Source organism: Podarcis cretensis (genome assembly GCF_951804945.1).
Source record: "Podarcis cretensis genome assembly, chromosome: 4".
Lineage (NCBI taxonomy): Eukaryota > Metazoa > Chordata > Lepidosauria > Squamata > Lacertidae > Podarcis > Podarcis cretensis.
In genome coordinates, this window is record NC_137173.1 from 84,855,701 (window position 1) to 84,876,666 (window position 20,966).

Below are 20,966 nucleotides of genomic sequence, written 5' to 3' on the forward strand. Positions count from 1 at the left end.
ATCGCCTAATATTCTTCTGAAACTTGCAATAAATGCCGGCCTACATCTAAGCAGCAACACTGGTTAATGCTGGGGGAGACGGAGAGTCTGGCTTACCACATGGACACTTAAGAACATTTTTACAGAAAATCATGAAATGTAGATGGCTGAGCATGCGTAAGAGTATATTTGTTCAGAATTTTTATTATGGTTATTAAGATACAGCCAAGTCTAGCAGAGTACAAAGGAGGGAGAAGTTCTGTCTTCTTTGCAAAGCTATTAAGGACATCCTTACTAGCACTGGGTATCTTCAGACTCCCTAAGCTTGCAACAGATATTAAGAGATGAAAATATGTAATTTTTATAATCATTTTTTAAAAAACAACAACTGGGTGAATCAGTGATAGACACACACCCAGTTCAGTCTGCATAGACTGGCTCACCACCATGTGGGTGTCTCACCAACTCAACTTGAGAGGCATATTGGGAGAATGTTGAGTATTTTTCTGCTATTTGGAGAGTTTTCAAGCTGTGTGTTTCCACCTCTACTATTGGATTGGGTGTGCAGAGGACACAGTTCTTTCCCTCCAGCATAATTCAAGGAGAGAATTACTCTCTCAATAACTTGGTTAGTTTTCCTTTTTTTACTCTTTTCTGGTAACTATTTATTGGCAATGAATTTATCCCCTTCTCAAATTATGTTCTTGTGGCAAATGTACCAAAGTATCAGCAGAAAAACCCCCAATCCTACACTATCGTGCATTTGTTGTTGTTGTGTTGTTGTTTAGTCGTGTCCAACTCTTCATAACCCCATGGACCAGAGCAGGCCAGGCACTCCTGTCTTCCACTGCCTCCCGCAGCTTGGTCAAACTCATGTCTGTAGCTTTGAGAACACTATCCAACCATCTCGTCCTCTGTCATCCCCTTCTCCTTGTGCCCTGAATCTTTCCCAACATCAGGGTCTTTTCCAGGGAGTCTTGTCTTTTCATGAGGTGGCTAAAGTATTGGAGCCTCAGCTTCAGGATCTGTCCTTCCAGTGAGCACTCAGGCCTGATTTCCTTAAGAATGGATAGGTTTGATCTTCTTGCAGTCCATGGGACTCTTAAGAGTCTCCTCCAGCACCATAATTTAAAAGCATCAATTCTTCGGTGATCAACCTTCTTTATGGTCCAGCTCTCACTTCCATACATCGCTACTGGGAAAACCATAGCTTTAACTATACGGACTTTTGTTGGCAAGGTGATGTCTCTGCTTTTTAAGATGCTGTCTAGGTTTGTCATTGCTTTTCTCCCAAGAAGCAGGTGTCTTTTATTTTCATGGCTGCTGTCACCATCTGCAGTGATCATGGAGCCCAAGATCTTGCACACCCATGATTTAAGACTGTGCAAAATCCCATTTATTGTATTGAGATAAATTACTCCTGCTAGTGAAGGAATGAGCTGGACTGTTGCTACTTTCTGCTGAGTCCTCTGCAGCTATAAACCTCTTCGAAATAATGACCACAGGGAATGGAGTAAGTGTTTATACTGTCATGATATGTGGACTGGAGCCTACCAAGATACTAATTTTCACTGTTGTAACCCTCAGATTGCCTCAGCGGAGTAATATTCATACTACCTATTGGCCTAAAGCAACATCATACTCCCTCTATTGTCTGTAACTGCTAACCTTACACCTGGCTAACACAAGATGTCTTACAAGGCTCCTGCTTCCTAAAATGCAGCTCTCTCATTATTCACAACCACTGCTGCTATCAAAAAGTTTCTCCATGTGGCAGAAACTCTGCAAACAAAATAAAAATTGAAAGCTTTTGCCTCCTTTGGCAACAGAGAAATGGTAGAGCTTAGCTTCAGAATTCACTACCTGGGCTCCAAACCGTCTAAAAGTACTTGTGATTAAATCCCATTGAAAACAGTGGCTTTGATCAAATGCAAGCATCATGGATAGTGTTGGAGTGCAGTCCTTTCATTCAAAAATTCCCACCAAATGTCACATCAATATTATTTGATTAACACTTTGCAATAATTCTCCATCTCCGTAAATACACTTACCTGTACACATCTCTCCTGTTTCTTCATCTATGCATTCTCGGTCATCACACTCACAATATTTACCATGGATCAATCCATTTCCTTCTAAATTGTCACATTTACATCGGCCACAATGACAAGTTCCTGTTAAAACCAGAAACAAAGACAACATGGATAAGTCAGAGTGCAAGAAGGAATGTCAAAGGCAATCTATTCTAATCCCTTGGAATGCAGCATGATTTCATGGTCTTATCCATGTCTGCAAGATTATTAAATTATTATTTACTTCATTTATAACAACAGGATGTGCTAGAGTAAAGGTAAAGGTAAAGGGACCCCTGACCATTAGGTCCAGTCATGGCCGACTCTTGGGTTGCGGCGCTCATCTCCTTTATTGGCCGAGGGAGCCGGTGTACAACTTCCGGGTCATGTGGCCAGCATGACTAAGCCGCTTCTGGCGAACCAGAGCAGTGCACGGAAACACCGTTTACCTTCCCGCCAGAGCGGTACCTATTTATCTATTTGCACTTTGACGTGCTTTCGAACTGCTAGGTTGGCAGGAGCTGGGACCGAGCATCAGGAACTCACCCCGGGGATTCGAATCGCCAACCTTCTGATTGGCAAGTCCTAGGCACTGTGGTTTAACCCACAGCGCCACCCGCGTCCCTTGTGCTAGAGTAGAGCCCTCTAAATGGAGTTGGACGCTCCACTGTAAGACATGTGAGGGGTGCTTGTGGTATGAAGAGCCACATACATGTCAAAAGGAACATTACAAGACTGAAGGCCATCATGCCCCCAATGACATTGTCACAGGTACACAAGGGCCTAGTGATCTCAAGGTAAGCCTGGGCCATTGTTTATAGAACTTTGTGGCTCTAGTACTGGACATTTCATTCCAAACCTCCACAATAGGTTTCGTACCCCCATCAGACTTCACTTTTTCTACAGTCTAATAATCAGATCTGGACCAGCACTATCTCTACAAAGGTTATAGCTCTGATGCAACACAGAAATTCCAGCCGGCCCAAATTTAATTGCAACAATGCAAAGTATCAGTGCAATCTTCAGCTGCATCTAACCCACTGTGCATGTTCTCTGGGAATTAATTCTTCATGCTATTCATTTATGCTAGATTCTCAAAATACTCCAGTTCTTGCACATTTCTTTTAAGCCCCTCTTTGAGTTAATCCATATAATTCAAACTCACATAACAGATCACCCAAGCGTCTCCTGTTTACCCCTGCGTCCATCCATCAAAACAAAGCAAAATTAAGCCTCACCTGCATTTGAGCAGATGTTATCTTGCGAATTCTTGCACATTTCGTTACTTTTCTTCCGCGTAAGGTTGCAGGTCGTTGGGTATTGGCAGGCATCACCATACCAACCGTCCTCACATTTGCACTTTCCACAGTCACACTTTCCATGGCCTGGATGAATAGTCAAAGAATCGCTGATCAGCATATGCACACAGCAAATCTCAATGTTTTATTTTGAAATGCCATTAATTTGCTCGTAACATGGTGCAATTTAAATACAAATGATTAGATGTAAATGTTACATGGCTGTTAACCAGTCAAATGGTTTGAGCGTGAACCATCAAACACGAATCAAAATCCAGTTACAGAACAGAGAGCCTGGCACCTTCTCTTTAAATGAATGTGGACTTTCATTTAAAAATAGAAATTTTCAAAAATATATTCTTGCTTAAGAAGGACCATGAGAGAAAATGTGCAGTTACAGGTAAAGGTAATAAATAAATGTGTGGATGCTTTCCTACCATACTGTCAGTGCCTCCATCTGCTTATAATCATCATAACAATAATTTTATTATTTATACCCTGCCCATCTGGCTGGGTTTCCCCAGCCACTCTATTATTGAGCTTCTCAATCAGTTACTCCTACCAACACCCCACATTTCCCTCTTTCATCTTCTGATTAACCTGGCTTCTGTTAAAAATGATTTGTCAGGTCCAGACAACTTAACACTACTGAGCTCCATTTTAATAGGGTAAGCATCCACCCTGGGAGTTAGCACAGCTTGGCAACTTGGCATGCCACTTGGCAGATGCATTTATTTGTCACCCAAGTAGAAATGCATGGCTCTCTCACCACCTTCATGCAACCTGGCTAACAAGTAAGAGTGGGATGGGTATATCAGAGGAAGTACTCATGCCTCTCTTAAGTTCTAAGTCTCCATGCATCTATGGATGAGGAGATGGAAGAATGCTTAGAAGAGTTTGGATTTGATATCCTGCTTTATCACTACCCGAAGGAGTCTCAAAGCAGCTAATATTCTCCTTTCCCCTCCTCCCCTGCAACAAACACTCTGTGAGGTGAGTGAGGCTGAGAGACTTCACAGAAGTATGACTAGCCCAAGGTCACCCAGCAGCTGCATGTGGAGGAACAGAGACACGAACCTGGTTCAGCAGATTACGAGTCTACCGCTCTTAACCACTACACCACACTGACTTATGCACCAACAGAAAAATCACATAATCCCCAGGTCACATGATGCTCCATGGTGTTTGGAACTTACAGGGCAGTATCCAATGTTGAAAGGTCTATGTGTTGCTTGACTTACAGAGATCTAGGAGTTCACCATTCATATTCCAAGTTGTTCCAAGGGACAAGATGTCAAGATTTTTTTTTTTAAGGGTTTAACTTTTAACATGGATTGGATTGGATTGATCTTTATTACGGCCATTGGCCCGTTACACGACAGTTTCCCATACCAACATAATATACTTAAACCTCCAAATTTAAAATGCCAAAACTTACAAAAGACAAACAGGAACTGAAGCAAAACAAAAACAAAGACCACCATCATACATTACAATAAATTTGTAACCTATACATCGCCCTCTGCTCATAAATTAATCAAGGATATCAATGGTGATATCACCTAAAACATAGATCATGGTTTAAAACAATGGTGATATCACCTAAAACATAGATCATGGTTTAAAGGGATTATCCGAGCCACACAGGAGACCGTTTCTCTTCTTTAGGAATAGGACGCTGATCAAGAATCTGGCAACCATGAGTGATCTTAGGGGGTCATCATCAATTAGTAGATATCTCAGTTACAGATAGGTAGCCGTGTTGGTCTGCCATAGTCAAAACAAAAAAAATTCCTTCCAGTAGCACCTTAAAGACCAACTAAGTTAGTTCTTGGTATGAGCTTTCGTGTGCATGCACACTTCTTCAGATACACAGATATCTCAGTTTGGCTTCAATCGTATCATCGGCAATGCCCTTAAGATATTGAGCAAGAAACTTGCTCCTGGTGCTTTTAACATGCATATATCATTATGGCCATAAAACTAGAAGTTATAAAGTTATAAAACTAATATCATCTTCCCTAAACATAAGCATACTCACATGTACCAAGGTAGGCATATCCATGACAGCTGGATACTGGGGGAGTGTAGCCCCTCTTCCTGAGTAATGCTTATGTTAATAATGAGTAACATTTTTTAAAAAATGTATTATTTTTTATTTCTCCAGATTGTCCTAAGATTCCACGCTAGCTTCACATTTAAGAAATGCTTAATTCTGTATGTTAAGTACCATCCTCGCCTCAAAAATAAGCCTTTGACAGTTTTATACCCTCCTCTCCACCTAGCAAAGTGAAAAGATTGCAGAAAAAGAGTGAAATTTTTTAAAAAAAAATCATAGAGGTATCTCCGCTGCTGCCCCCTCCACACACACATCCTATCACTGGTGGTCAATTGTGGCTTGAATTGGTCCATAAATATAAGTATCCACTATTATTAGTTTTTATTAAAAAAACAAAACACCACCATCCTTCTATCAATCTCTTTTTAATACAATAAAAATATCACAACTTAGCCTTCTTCTATTCCAGTCCCCCTGGTGAATTAAGAGCTCAGTCTCCCTTGATCTTCATGGAATAAAAGAAGCGCCAAACAAAAGTGTGAAAGACGTTCTCCCTCCCAGCTACCTTGTTCCTTAAACATCAATTTAGCAGCCTAGCCTTCGTAATCTCCTTTAGCTGCTGGTCAGGCAGCCTTAATCCCTCACAGTCAATGGAGATAAGCATTAATCAAAAACATTATTACACAACGGCCAAAAATGGGGAAAGAAAGGATTGTTTTAAAATAAAGGAACCTATGAAAACATAGCTGTGAACTTGGAGTAGTGGTTTGATTTTATTCAAAATAGTAATTGAAGCCCTATGCGGGCATCACAATTAGGTGACTGTAAATATATTTAGGGGAGAATGTGGATGAACACATTGGCTCCATCCTTCCTCCATCACCATTTTCATTACTTTCCAATTCATGGCCAGCCTTTTCTTTGTTCTCTTGGGCTATCCAGTCCAAGTCTAGTTTAAAGATTAAAAGCTCCTCAGAAGGAACAGCAGTGGTCTTGAAATTGGCCACCAACTCTGAGCGTTGTTGGTGCCAAGATTACCTCATGGGCAAAATTGGGAAATCTAGGCAGGCCTGTTTAGGCCCATGGAGCAGAAGTTCCAAACCGCTGCTCTAATATGTTTATAAAGCACCATGATTTTTCACTCACACAGTTAATCTCTTTACATCTCCAGACAACAGGAACAAAACGTGTGGGGTACTAGTCACCTTTTATAATTTATACACATATTAAAATATGTGGGGTTTTCAGCATGCAGGTGAAAGGACTTAAAACATTGAATTCTTTTCTGCACTATACAGGAAGAATAAAAAAGGAGTAGCAGCTGGTATGGTAATTAAATTGGTCTCATTAGTATCTTTTTTTTATGAACCAGAGAATGATTCAAAAAAGAGCTTATCAGAATCTGAAAAGTGCTTCATGGAATAGCTTAAGAAATCATTTTTGATTGATCCTCTCTTGAATCACAGAGGATTTAGAAGTCAGAAAAGAGAATGAGAAAATGGGAGAGTTCTGTAATTATTGTCCAGCTTTGAGAGAGAGGGAATAAAGCATCTTCACCTAACTCGGAGAATTTCAAAATAATCCACTGAACCAGACTCTGCCTGCACAAAAAGAGTGTGTTTCTGGGGGTGGGTACACACATAATATTAATATTAGGATCATCACACAGGGATTAGCAAATCGCCACCACACTATTGGAAAATTCTCTTTCCTCTGAACCAGTGTTGACAATTTGCAACCATAAGCTGACTTTTATTGACGTTTTATCTGCTTATTTTATTTTATTGCAGTTTTATACTATTTATATTTTTGCAGCTAGCTGCCTTGAGCATCATTTGGTGGAAAGGAAGCCTGCATAATAAATTAATAAACAAACCAGCAAATGTGAGGACAAATCTAACAAGATTCTGGATGCTCAGATTAACCTTCCTGATAAAGGTTAATCCTACAATTTTTTTGGTTTTGTATATTATTAGAAGGTTCTTTTATATAAAAAATATTCTGATTAACATTGGCAACATATTACTTATGCTTATATCAAGTAGAAAAAATAATCTTTTTAAAATGAGGTGCCGATACTCTTATATGGTGTTTACTTCTGAGCACAAAACAACATACAAAACTAACTACACTGATTTGTAATGCTGATGTAAGGGAAAACTTCAGGTTGTTGTTGTTGTTTTGTTGTTGTTAGCAAACCTTGTTGCATACAATGAATAAAATTATCAAACCTTTCTTCAGAAGAAAGAAAAGAGAGGTGCTGTGGATTAAAAAAAATTAAAATGTTGCCCTCTGGCGGATAATGCTGGCATAGAAACACAGAGGGGGAGGAATTCTCATCATAGGCTTGTCATAAAGAATTTGCATGGATGGTCTTGAATATTATTCACTCTAAAGGACAAATTCTATATGTATACTATATGTATATTCATACTCCGAGGCCTGAAATGGTTTTGTAGCATTCCTTGCACAGGTGTGGTTTCTTTTCCTGAATGGCTACTCTTCCTCATATTTTATATTCTGTTCCTTCCTGTAAAATAGTTGTGGGGACACTTTTAGTCTCCCAGTGTTGCTGAACTACCACTCCCATCATCCCTGGCAACTGGTTGTCCTTTGCTAGGGCTGATGGGAGTAGTAGTTCAACAGCATCTGGAGGCCTGTCACAGGAGTGTGCCGTCAGTAAATCACATAGTTCAAAGATAGAGTTAAGTCTTTACAGTGGTACCTAGGGCTAAGTACTTAATTCATTCTGGAGGTCCATTCTTAACCTGAAACTGTTCTTAACCTGAAGCACCACTTTAGCTAATGGGGCCTCCTGCTGCTGCCGCCGCGCCGCCAGAGCATGATTTCTGTTCTCATCCTGAAGCAAAGTTCTTAACCTGAAGCACTATTTTTGGGTTAGTGGAGTCTGTAACCTAAAGCGTATGTAACCTGAGGTACCACTGTTGTTGTTTTTTAAAAGATATTTATTATAGTTTCACAAATTATATAAAAACAAAACAATAATACAAACAATACACAATACACAAACAAAAAACAAGTATAATTTCAATCCCTTGTTTTCTTAAACTTACTTCCCCGACCTCCTCATACCTCCCCTTTCTGTATCCCAATTTCTAATTATTAATTCAGCAAATCCTCTCCCTTAATTTTCAATTAATTTCTAATCTTTCTTTTCTTTTTACATAACCATTTCAGCTGAAAACCGCTTAATTTCTAAACCAACGTCATTCTAGCATTCATTAATTTTGCAATGTTTCCTGAGATAATCCTTGAATTTCTTCCAACCTTCTTCCGCCGTCTCTCTTCCCTGGTCTCGGATTCTGCCGGTCATTTCTGCCAGTCCCATATAATCTATCACCTTCATCTGCCATTCTTCCAAGGTGGGTAGGTCTTGTGTCTTCCAATGCTTTGCGATGAGAATTCTTGCTGCTGTTGGTAACCTGAGGTACCACTGTACTGGCAAAGACATCACCTTCCCCATCCCTGCTGTAGAGCGATAGCCGCTCCCTTTTATTTCTATGTGCATTTGTGCCCTGGTTTGCACTTTGGAACATGTGCTCCTTCCTTTGTTCTTTCTGTTTGTTTTGAGTTTATTGATTGCTTTTTGTGAATGTAAAAATAACAATAACCAGCAGAGCAACACAAACTGTGGCTGTAGCAGCAGAGAGCAGTGGATTCATAACGGTATCAGCGACACCTTGGTGATTCGGCACCCTGTGCAATGCCAACATTTGGCACGCACGCACGCACCCAGCTCTCACACTGCCTTCCCAAAGCCAGGTAACGCGATAGGCTTTGAGAAGGAGACGCGAGGGTTCAGGCAGCGTCCTAGAGCTTGCCCTCATCCTTTCCAAAGCAAGCGCTAACTACCTAGGCTCTGGGAAGATGTCTGGAAGGTACACACTCGACTCGGTGCCCTTTGTGAGGGAACCGCCCGCACTGCCCTAAATCCGCCTCTGCAATCAGCAACTGCGAGGGCAGAAGATGGTGGCAGTGATAATTCACCTTCCCCACACTCCCTGCACCAGGCTCTAGACTGGCAGAGCAGAACAGGGGGTCCTGGATCAGACCTGTCACCCCAAACAGGCTGGTTTTCAAACACCACTGGTATTAGCATGTGCTGTACTGTGCTTTCAGTATGTGGGTTGTTTGGCATTGAACCCACCACCACCACTTACAGAGTGTGGCAGAGGGAAGTGTGCTACTTCCTCATCCCCACATGGCAGATCAGGGTTTAGGGGGTTATTACTCAGTAAACTTAACAACTTATATATACCGTCTTTCCCCGAAAGTAAGACATCCCCTGAAAATAAGACCTATTTCCAGTTTTGCCTCTCACTGTAATATAAGGCATCCCTCAAAAATAAGACCACCCCGATAATAAGGCCTCCTCTGAACATAAGGCCTCGACGGAATATAAGGCCCCGGAAGCCACCACAAGGCGTCTGACTCCTCTGGACCGTAGCGACGGGCGCCGCTGCACGGCTCACTGATTGGCCACAATGCAGCCAGAGCTGTTCAGGCAGTGAGAGGTCTCTTTAAACCAGCTGCCGCCTGCTGCTTGCTCTGCCCTGATGAAATCTGGCTGACTCACAATTAGACAATAAATGTGTACCGTATTCTTCTTCATGGAAAAATAAGACACCCCCTGAAAATAAGACCTAGTGCATCTTTGGGAGCAAAAATTAATATAAGACACTGTCTTATTTTCGGGGAAACAGGGTGTTATGTACTGAAGTTCTCACCCTGGGCCAGCAGGGGGATACTGTAGATAGTTCAGGTCCACATATGCAAATAAGGGACCGAAAGTGACGCTCAGTGATTGGATAGTTACAGAAAATGGTTACTGTTGCGTTCTAGTGGAGCTCTATATAAGCAGGCTGGTTGAACCCTTCATTTCAGTTCTGTTCTGGCCTGTGAATAAACAAGAGCTGTTTGAAGAATCGCTGTGTCGTCTGATATGTTCACCCACAACTTAACACAGGGTATATATTTTATTTTATTTTTATTTTTTTAATAATATTTATTAAAAATTTTCCAGAATAAAAAGGAAAGATAGCAAGAAAGAAAGAAAAAACAAATATGATTTACACTTGGTTTCAGTGGCATCTTTCCCGGACTTCCCCCCCCCTCCCCCTCTTGTATTCCATTTCCCTTAAATTGATTCCACAGATTCTTACCCCAAATTTTAAAACCTTATTTGTAATTTTAAATAACCCATTTATTCCAAATTAATTTATCTTATTTATCTTAATGAACCATTTCTCCTTATCTTTTATATTATTCCCTAAGATCGACCCCATTTCCCTTCCACGAATTCCCCTATTTTCAAACAACAAACATGAAAAAAGAAAAGAAAGAAATAATATATAATTTTACAGCCTTTGGATTCCAAATCTCCCCCCCCCCCATTCCCCGGTTCCAATCCCCAAAGTTCATCCATTGTCTACTGCCAGCCTGGTGTATCCACGTCTATATCTCAACTCCACTTTGCCGTCTTTTGATAGCTTTTAATTTCAGAAAGTCCAATCTCGAAAAAACTCTCAGAAAAAGTCATTGTTCTTCCATCCAGACCTCTATGTTTAAGAGTCTAACTTAAATTCTATTTCTTGGTCCTTTTAAAGTCTGGATGTTCCAAATACTCCGGCTTCAAATTTGGTCCAGCTCTTATTCCTCAGGTTGCTTTTTCCTGTTCTGCTGCAGAAACCTTCTAATTCAGAAACTTCTTGTTCTCCACAGAGGCTTTTGTTATTCAGGAACATAACTTGCGTCAAGTCCCTTCCTTTCTTCAATAGATAAATCCATTGTCTCCTTTAGTATAGAAACCTCTGTAGACAAAATAATGCTTCGTTTTTGCAGCTTTCCCAAGAGATAACAGATCCTGCTCAAATTCATAGTATTTTTCCACTTGCTGCTACTGTTGCAATGTCCCAGCCTCCCTCTAGAGGGAATATGGTAACTTAATTTCTTTCAAAATCAGACCCAAAAGTCAAATAACTTGTTGCCTTTATTTCCAATAATTTATGTCCAAATTGTAACAAATCTAACCAGCAAAGCCATCGTAACAAAGTTCTCTTTTATTTTCCTGCTTTGACAGCTACTTTGACAGCTGTCAAAGTTTCTGTGTCTCTTCACCAGTCTCTCATAGCGGATCGTTCCCGGTTCCCGGGGGGGTTGCATTTTAGTTCCCACAAATCAGTCTTCTCCTCCAGCACAATTATTGTAATTTCCCTTCGTGAAGTTAAAATTTTTTTTCAGGTAAACAAGTTCATCTCTCGATCTTAGTTGTCAAATCCTTGCGTTGAGCCATCTACAACAGGGGGGGGCGGACTTCCTTTTTGCACTCCCCCCGCTTGTTCCAAATTCAAAGATCAAATTTCCCTTTTAAGTCCAATCAATTTACTCACGGGTTGTTCCTTTTAGTCCAAATCCGAAATTTTCAAAGAAGAAGTCATTGCTCTCCGCCGAATGACATGCGGCTTCGCAGGGCAGGGGAAGCATTGGACTCACAGCACCACACACCCCCCGTCACCCGCTCCGCAGCCTTTAAAAAGGCTCCTTCGCGGGTCGGGGGGCGCAAACGGTGCCCGCCGAGTCACCAAGTCCATGGGCATCTCCGCCCATGGTTTTTGAGGGTCCCCGCGTCGCCGGCACGGCAGGACCCGACCCCTACCCAGCCGACTCCCTCCGGAGCTCGGAGGGAGTCCGCCATTCGGCGATGGCGCCGACCCGGAAGTCCAACACAGGGTATATATTTTAAAAACTGTATGAGAAACAGCCATACTAGAAAAGTTAAATCCCCAGTTTGAAACTAGGACAGGGTAAACAAAAGAGGACACCTTCACCCCAGTGTGGCTCCCCTTTATTACACACACAGTCCAACAAGATGACAACAAGAACCCACTGACAGCACTTGAATCGATATGGCTAATTTGACCCAACCACCACCATTCCCTCACACACGCAAACAAAACTCACTGCAGTCAACTGAAGGCCCCCCAATCTCTCTCACCGCCAATGAAAACTAATAAATGAATAGAAGGAGAACCTACCCACGTGATGCTGACACAAAAACCTGTGCATATACTATGTAAAAGACTGAAAGTTTACTACCCCACTCTCTCTCCCTCAGCCTTATACTGTCTACAACATTAATGTCTCACATCGAATATAACCGAGCTGTGGAAAGGGATTTATGATCTGAAAGCACAGGCAATGTATGTACCTTTGTAACCCAAGAAAATCTTTAATAAAAACATTTTCTTTAAGAAAGAGCTTATGACTAATAAAGGAAACCATCGTTTCAGATGGGCTATTCATGCATAAATCTATATATAAAATCTAGGGTTTTGTATTAGTAAAATTATTTTGTTTCCTTCAAAAAGAAACGAAACATTTGAAACTGATATCTCTTTCCACCCTCTTTTGATTAGTCATGGAATCAACACAGCAAGAAAAGAAAAATGTAGCTGCACTTGGAATTGTGAATCATAGCTTTCAACTTACAGATTTGAAAATAAGGGACCAGCAGCCTTGAAAATAAGGGACCAGCAGCCAAAATAAGGGACCTGCAGCCTCACCTGTTGCAGGCACTCCAGTCTTCCTGTCCTCCTGCAGTCTGGTCAAACTCATGCTGGGTAGCTTCAAGAACACTGTCCAACCAACTTTGTAACCAGAGGTTCAACTGAATAGAATCTGAATCACATGCACCACAAGGCCTACGCAGCTTCAACTTAAGATGGCTCCCCGGCCTGGCTTTGCACTGCAAAGTTTGCAGCAGCACGTGCAACAAAATGGCGTCCAGCATTCAAAAACCTCTTCAGCTTGCATTAACTAGCCACACACAAGGCATGCATGCTCCAGCCCCCAGTCGTTCTTAGACTTCTTCTTGGGTGAGCAACACAGCCAAGCAACACAGTTGGAGCCTCCCTCCTCCCTGGCCGGCAGGGAGGGGGGGGGGAGAGGAGCTGCTTCCTTTGAAATTTAAGGGACATCATTTAAGGGACATTTAAGGGACATCCATCAATAAGGGACAGCAGCGGGACATGGCGCTGGAATAAGGGACTGTCCCTTCAAATAAGGGACACTTGACAGCTATGTTGTGAATGCCAGAGTGCCATTTATTGGTGGGGTCGGCACTGCAACAGATACCCAAAACAGGTGCCATTAAAATAGTGTTACTTAAACTGCAAGGAATGAATCATGGCTCATCATTCGGGGGTCAACACCTGACTAGCATTTCAGTTTATCTCAACAGCTCCTAATGTGTTGTTTTCAGCTGTCTGCCACAGAGTAGCATATATGTTATGTAGATCCTAAAATGGTGATCCCCCCCCCCCAAAAAAAGGTGTGGGGCAATAGCTTAGAGGCTGGCAGGATGGAAGCGAGTGCCTTTGACAAATCATTGGCTTGGAGTTGTGAAATTCATAGTCAAACTATATGGATGGACTGCAGAATGCTAGGAGGTTTCACTGACATGTCCGTGTGAATTGCCATGCATATCAATGCTGTCAAATAATTTATAAACAACAATACTAAATAATAGCTATCCTCATGGAGTGAGAGGAGTGGAGTGCATTATGGTACTATATGGCTTTTTAAGTACATTTGAAAGCACGGGTGCACAATATGGGGAGTATGATGCAGTTCATTTGCAGGAACTGGCAGTCCACCAATGTAGTAGCTGTCCAGAAAAGATATGCTGCCAGTTTTCCAGGAATTCCTGAAGGGTAATGGAATCACACTTAAAACAACACTGCCATCTCCACTCATCCACCTATTTCTTGGCTGAACAATCTGTTCGAAGTCTCATGAAAGTGGATTACAAGCTGTAAAGGCTTAAATGAGCACAATGAAAGAGAAACTAACTAAACAATTTCTCCAACAATTTCCTATGAAGACACACCCTCCTGCAACATCTGGTTTTAATTTGGAGTTCTGACCTATGTTTCTGACCATCTCCCTTTCAATATAACACAAGTGAGTCTTGTCTATATGGTTTAATGCTGTGTTGCTTGAAATTCAGTTTATGAAAAGTGATACAAGACATTCTTGCATTCCACCCAGGCAAGAACACTTGGAGAGTCAGTGAGTTGTGTGTTCTGGGGAGAAGTTGTGGGGCTTGTTCTGAGGGCCAGGCCTAGAGGACTGCATGAAGCCTACAGGCCTCAGTTTCCCCACCATTGCCTCAAATAATTATAATTATAGTCAGAGTCAAAACTGAAAACTCTGGGAACAACAGCATTCTGATGACAGGCAGCACTCTTTAAGACTTTTGGCATATAATCTAGAAAGAAAAGTATGTCTTGACAAAGTCTAGTGCTCCTCACACCAAGGGTCCTTGAATTAATATTAAAGCCATTCTGGATTTGCCTGCATACGAAAGGAGCGTAAATGCAAAATGAATTAGCTATTTACCCTTCTACCAGAAAATGTATTTTTAAACAAAGAAGATTACAAGTAAGATAAGTTTTTTGTCACTTTGAGGAAGGAATGATTAATGGCAAATATTATCATTCACATCCTAGGGTCAGTTGTGACGTAGATCTGTGTAATTAATTCCTGCAGAAAGTGGAGTCTGACATATGAAGTGATTGCTTCTGTCTTTCTTAAAACTACTTCTACAGGAGTGTGTCATCAGGAGAAGTTAGTCTTTCCTTTATAGATGTTTGCTACTAGTGAAGCTGAAGCTGAGGCTCCAATACTTTGGCCACCTCATGAGAAGAGAAGACTCCCTGGAAAAGACCCTGAAGTTGGGAAAGATTGAGGGCACAAGGAGAAGGGGACGACAGAGGATGAGATGGTTGGACAGTGTTCTAGAAGCTACCAACATGAATAGGAGGAAACTCCAGGAGGCAGTGGAGTACAGGAGTGCCTGACGTGCTCTGGTCCATGGGGTTACGAAGAGTCAGACATGACTAAACGATTAAACAACAGCTAGTGAATCACCACTAGCCCTCTTTAGAGGTAGGCAAGCTACTCTTTACTGGGTTTGTTTTTTAACCACGTAATTTTACTAGCCATGTTTTTTCCTTTGATGGGTGTTGCAGGCCAACAATATCTGGAGGGGCTGTGGTTCCATACCCCTGATCAAGGGTTAAGAAGACATTAACCATGCATCAGAGCCAGATGTGTGGTAAAATTATTATCCACATTCTTTCACAGTACAGTGATACCTCGGGTTACATACGCTTCAGGTTACAGACTCCGCTAACCCAGAAATAGTGCTTCAGGTTAAGAACTTTGCTTCAGGATGAGAACAGAAATCGTGTTCCGGCAGTGCAGTGGCAGTGGGAGGCCCCATTAGCTAAAGTGCTGCTTCAGGTTAAGAACAGTTTCAGGTTAAGAACGGACCTCCAGAACGAATTAAGTACTTAACCCAAGGTACCACTATACAATATTTCCCCAAAAACAACCATTTCTCAGGACTGTTTGCCAGAAACTAGAAAATGTCAGTCAGCTCCCTGGAGCTAAATTAATAAGAGGAAGAACAAGAGAGTTGTCTTTATTGGCAATTTACTCTCTTCCAGACAATATGAGAATGATTCTAGATTTCATTGCTTTCCAGACAGATCATAACACTTCTCATAACAAAAGCAAACATCAAAAACAAAACTTAAGCAGTAAAGAAATAAGGGATGATTGATGTAAAGAGGATAAAAATTCTCTTCGCTCACCCTTATCAAACGTAAACATTGGTAGGATCCATGTTTGGGAACAATCACCAGTCTTATTCAGGAGTTCAGATCCACGTGGGGGTGAAGGTTGGGGTTAGACATTTGCCCACCTCTGCATTGTCCACTAGTCCCTCCCTAACCCTGTCCACACAATGAGGGTAAGTCTTCATTGGGCAGCCTGCTGAAGACATGCAGGCTGTACCTGTGAGCAGACACCAGGAGGGATAGCCTATGTGCCTTCAGCAAGCTGAACCATGACAGCAGACCTCCATCTATGGACAGCATTGGGAAAACACCACATGTGCAGGGATGAATGTGCAAGTACACGGCTCCTCTCCCCTCTCGCCCATCCCCATCTTTATTAGCATTAGCATTTAGTTGTGTTTCTCACACAAAGTGACCTGTGGCAGGAATTTATGTAAAGATTGGGGGGGTTGCTCCTCCAGCAGATATCATACACACACACCCCGACAACCAAAATCAACACAATCGCTTCGGCAAATGTCCCCACAAAACACTTCATCACAGTTTTTCCTATCTCTATTCAAAGGGCCTCTGCTGCACTTTACAAAATGTAACAATTCACTGATTAAAAGATGCCTGTTTCTTGGGAGAAAAGCGATGACAAACCCAGACAGATCTTGAAAAGCAGAGACATCACCTTGCCGACAAAGGTCCATATAGTTAAAGCTATGTGTAGGGACACACCCTCACCCACAGCATAAGACAAGCCGCAGCTTGTCTAGCCGCCATGTCCACTCTTTGACCTTTTGTCTCCTCAGCGGTGTTCCGTGCCCTGACCTTTACCTCCTTTGCAAAGGTATTTTCCCCTGCAATGGAAACATGATATGGTGGAGCAAGTTGTGTAGATAACTAGGCAACACCCAGGGGGCTTAGGATTGGATAGGTGTAAAGGGCAAAGCCCTGAATGTATCTTGCTGGTTTTGCATATCTTGCTAATAAAAAGAGGCTCTGCGTAGCTCAAAGTTAGCTTGCTCAAGCACAGCTCACTTGCATTCAACTCCCATGTTGTCTCCCTTATTTCTACACTATTGTTTTCCCTGCTTGGCATAGTTCATAGCTTCTCTGAGTTATTCAAGCCCCTTCACCACTAAAGGACTAAACAACAACAACAATTGTTTTCCCAGTAGTGATGTATGGAAGTGAGAGCTGGACCATAAAGAAGGCTGATCACCGAAGAATTGATGCTTTTGAATTATGGTGCTGGAGGAGACTCTTGAGAGTCCCATGGACTGCAAGAAGATCAAACCTATCCATTCTTAAGGAAATCAGCCCTGAGTGCTCACTGGAAGGACAGATCATGAAGCTGAGGCTCCAATACTTTGGCCACCTCATGAGAAGAGAAGACTCCCTGGGAAAGATTCTGATGTTGGGAAAGATGGAGGGCACAAGGAGAAGGAGATGACAGAGGACGAGATTGTTGGACAGTGTTGTCGAAGCTATCAGCATGAGTTTGACCAAACTGAGGGAGGCAGTGGAGTACAGGAGTGCCTGCCGTGCTCTGGTCCATGGGGTCATGAAGAGCCGGACACGACTAAATGACTAAACAACAACAAATGTATTGGTGTTAACGAATGGAGGCAATGAATGGAGGTCAACGACTAAACAACAACAACAACAACAACAATGTACTGGCTCACTGGGAAAACTTTAGAAAGTCACATAAAATCACTCCAGAATGGATTTGTGCCATTCCAACTTTGTTCTGTTCAGGAAAGGATGGCTACCAATGGGAGAGTCTGGGATGTGGGCAGCCATAATCCCTGAAACTGGGCTCAGGTACACAGCAGCCTCTTGCACAAGAGATAATCACTGGCATCCTGGCAAATGGGTGCCAGACAGGCAGTCACCCCATGGACAATGGCAAACCATCCCAGAATGGATTTGGAACTGGGTTGGGGCAAAGAAGTGTGATTAACTTGGCCTGGGAAACCAGGAACTTATAAATATTTCTTTTGTCTCACTTGACGGGTGTGAAGTGGAGGTCAAGGGAAGGATGGGGACAAACCTGATGCTCAGGTTTCTTTCACCAGACCCTCCCAATTTGTGATGTATGTGTGATGTATCCATGATGTAATTTTAGGGGTGCTGTGGGTATCTTTGTAAAACTGATAAAAGTGGGAGCCATCCTGTGTTCTGGGCTTCTTCCTGCTTCTCCCATGCGGTGGGTGGAAGTCCTGTTGCAACAGTTTTTTTTAATAAAGACCAGACCTACTGGCTGCTGTTTGGGTCCTCTATTCCTGGCTGGTGTCTTTGTTTGGTAATCCAAGTGAGCCCAAGGATTTTCCTGTAACAGACCCAACGTGACTTAATAGATAATGCAAGCATTAAAAACAGAGTATAAAAAACCAAGTCAAGGACAAGAGCCTGAAAACATATCTGTTCAAAGTAGCGCTAAGGAGGCTGTTCTATCAGCGAAGAATTTATGCTTGCCCAATGGAACGATCTCTCCTCTCCTCCTTCCTCTCACCCCATTCTGGGTTCTCTCAAACCTCCAGAGCAGATTTGGGGAGACTAAGGGGAAGCAAAGCAGGTGGGAAGTGCCATTGCACAAGCAGACCTCATTCTGCTCGCTTCTTAGTTGAATAATTCCATCTATGAGAAACAGCACACGTTTCTGAATACTTGAATAGAGCGTAGGAAAAAGAGATGTTCCATTGCCATTGCTCAGTGAGAAAACACACACACTTCTCACGTCCTCACATTTTCCTCATGAAGGGTGATCACGTACACAATGGAGGGCAGGGCTCTGACACCTTTCATAATTGCATAGAGGAAATAAATCTGGCTGCTGGCAGTGCAGCATGTGAAGCTGGAGTGAGAAAACTGGACCCTGATGAAACTCTGCTTTGCACAAGTATTGAAGGCAGATGGGTCCTATCCTGCTTTGCTTCTTATCATGGTGTACAACAGGGATGTACCTCCAGATGTTGCTGGACTCCAGGTCTCATCAGCCTGAGCCAGCATGACCAATGATCAGAGATGGTGGAAGCTGTAGACTCTGAGCATCTGAAAAGGTTTTCCGCATCCCAAGGGCACAAGCTTAATGCTTCCTTTTCTCCATAAAAGCAGGAAGTGCAGGGCTTGAGAGGAAGATGGTTTCCACAATAGAACTTGCTACCTCTCCTAAGGCATTGCTTTCCTACAACTTTAATGGGAAGATCTCATCTTGTGGCTTCTGCCTTTAATTGCTTCCTGTTCAGCATAGTCACAACATTACTGGCAAATGCTATCAGTATCCAGTATGACATCTTCAGGAGTAAATTCCTTCTTTCCACAGAGTGTGTGCTTACTTACTGAGTTTCTTTCATTAATTTATGTGGGTGTGGACAAAATGGAACTGTTTCAAATAAACAACAAGAATAACAACAATAGGAAACAAGGAAATTAATAGTCAACCCCATGTAAGGAACAGGAATTGACCAATTAAGTGGCAACTGATCAGTAACGCCAGGGCCAGGCAATCAGAAAGTAATTAGAGACAGGAGCTGAAAGAAAGAAGCTTCTAATAAGTCATAGCAGACCCAAAAATATCTGGTAGTTCTTTGCCAGTTCCCAGTGGATGAGTTGGCAGTGCAGTGCAGTTTATAGCAGGGGTGGGGTGTCAGAAATCAGGCCTGGGGGCAAAGAAATGCTCAAAACATGGAGGAGGGAGGAATCTGGAATGAAAGAAGTTGGCAAGGATGGGAACGCCAGACAAAAACAGCGAGTGCGGAAGCAACACAGGAGAGTGCATGGGGACAAGAATAAGCCGCAAGTGGAAAGGGGCAACTGGATCTTGTCGAACAGGATCTTGTTACCCTTCTTCAGGGTTACACAGGTCTGTTCAAATTGTCCTGCCACCAAACCAAATGCAGTCCCAACAACCATTGTCTGGAACTATCAGGTGCCTGAAAACCCTGCTTTTGCAGTTCCAGGCAGGCAAGAAAACCAGGAATTTGAGCTCTATATATGACTTGTGAGATGCCTTCAGCTCGGTTGGTCACCGGGAGTGAAAGCCTGAAGTAGACAGAGAATCCAATTCTTGCTCTGTGTTCCAGGTAAAATTATGCACTCTCATGTCATGAGATGCATCACAGGTTGCGTGTGTGTGTGTGTGTGTGTGTGTGTGTGTGTGTGTGTAGAAAAAGCTTCATAGGTATGTACTGAGTTTTGTTTCTCCTCTCCTTCAGCCAGTGTGGTGTAGTGGTTAAGAGCAGTAGACTCCTAATCTGGTGAACTAGGTTCGCGTCTCTGCTCCTCCACATGCAGCTGCTGGGTGACCTTGGGCCAGTCACACTTCTTTGAAGTCTCTCAGCCCCACTCACCTCACAGAGTGTTTGTTGTGGGGGAGGAAGGGAAAGGAGAATGTTAGCCGCTTTGAGACTCCTTTGGGAAGTGATAAAGCGGGATATCAAATCCAAACTCTTCTTCTTCTTCTTCTTCTTCATCATCATCAGGATGCTCACATAGAAGGCTTGTGCCATATCCCCATCCAGCCCTTTGCCATCACTTGGTGAAGTTACACTTGGTGAAGTTACCAAGCTTGTGTGCATGCACAGGAGGAAGGAAAGAAACAGGGAAGTGTGTTTGTGCAGAGGATGGCCTGCACTCATTGTGGCAAACTGCCACAATGCGAGGCTGCAACTACAAAAACAGTACAGCCATCTGTTAATGGCTGGACTTGGGTGAATGCATGAGTCTACATACTTTAACACTGAGCCTATGATGGCAAGTGCAGTTGTGTGTGTGATGGGAAGAATTCTCTGCTGGCAACGCTCACAGACATGATGCTGTCAGGCTGTACACAGTGTTCATCTGGAAAAGGAATCGTTTGCGGGTTGAGGGGGAGAGAGAAGAGGAGGGAGAAAGCCTCAAA

At 42.6% G+C, this 20,966-nt stretch overlaps 1 protein-coding gene across 1 annotated transcript in view; it reads right to left on the reverse strand.

Moving 5' to 3' along the window:
• Positions 1 to 20,966, reverse strand: part of ITGBL1 (integrin subunit beta like 1) — a 138,275-nt gene that overhangs the window by 69,175 nt on the left and 48,134 nt on the right. The window contains exons 3-4 of the mRNA XM_079972853.1: positions 3,290 to 3,436; positions 2,031 to 2,153 (exon numbers count right to left, since the gene is read on the reverse strand). Of these exons, the coding sequence (XP_079828979.1) occupies positions 2,031 to 2,153; positions 3,290 to 3,436 (270 nt within the window). The remainder of the gene's footprint in view (positions 1 to 2,030; positions 2,154 to 3,289; positions 3,437 to 20,966) is intronic.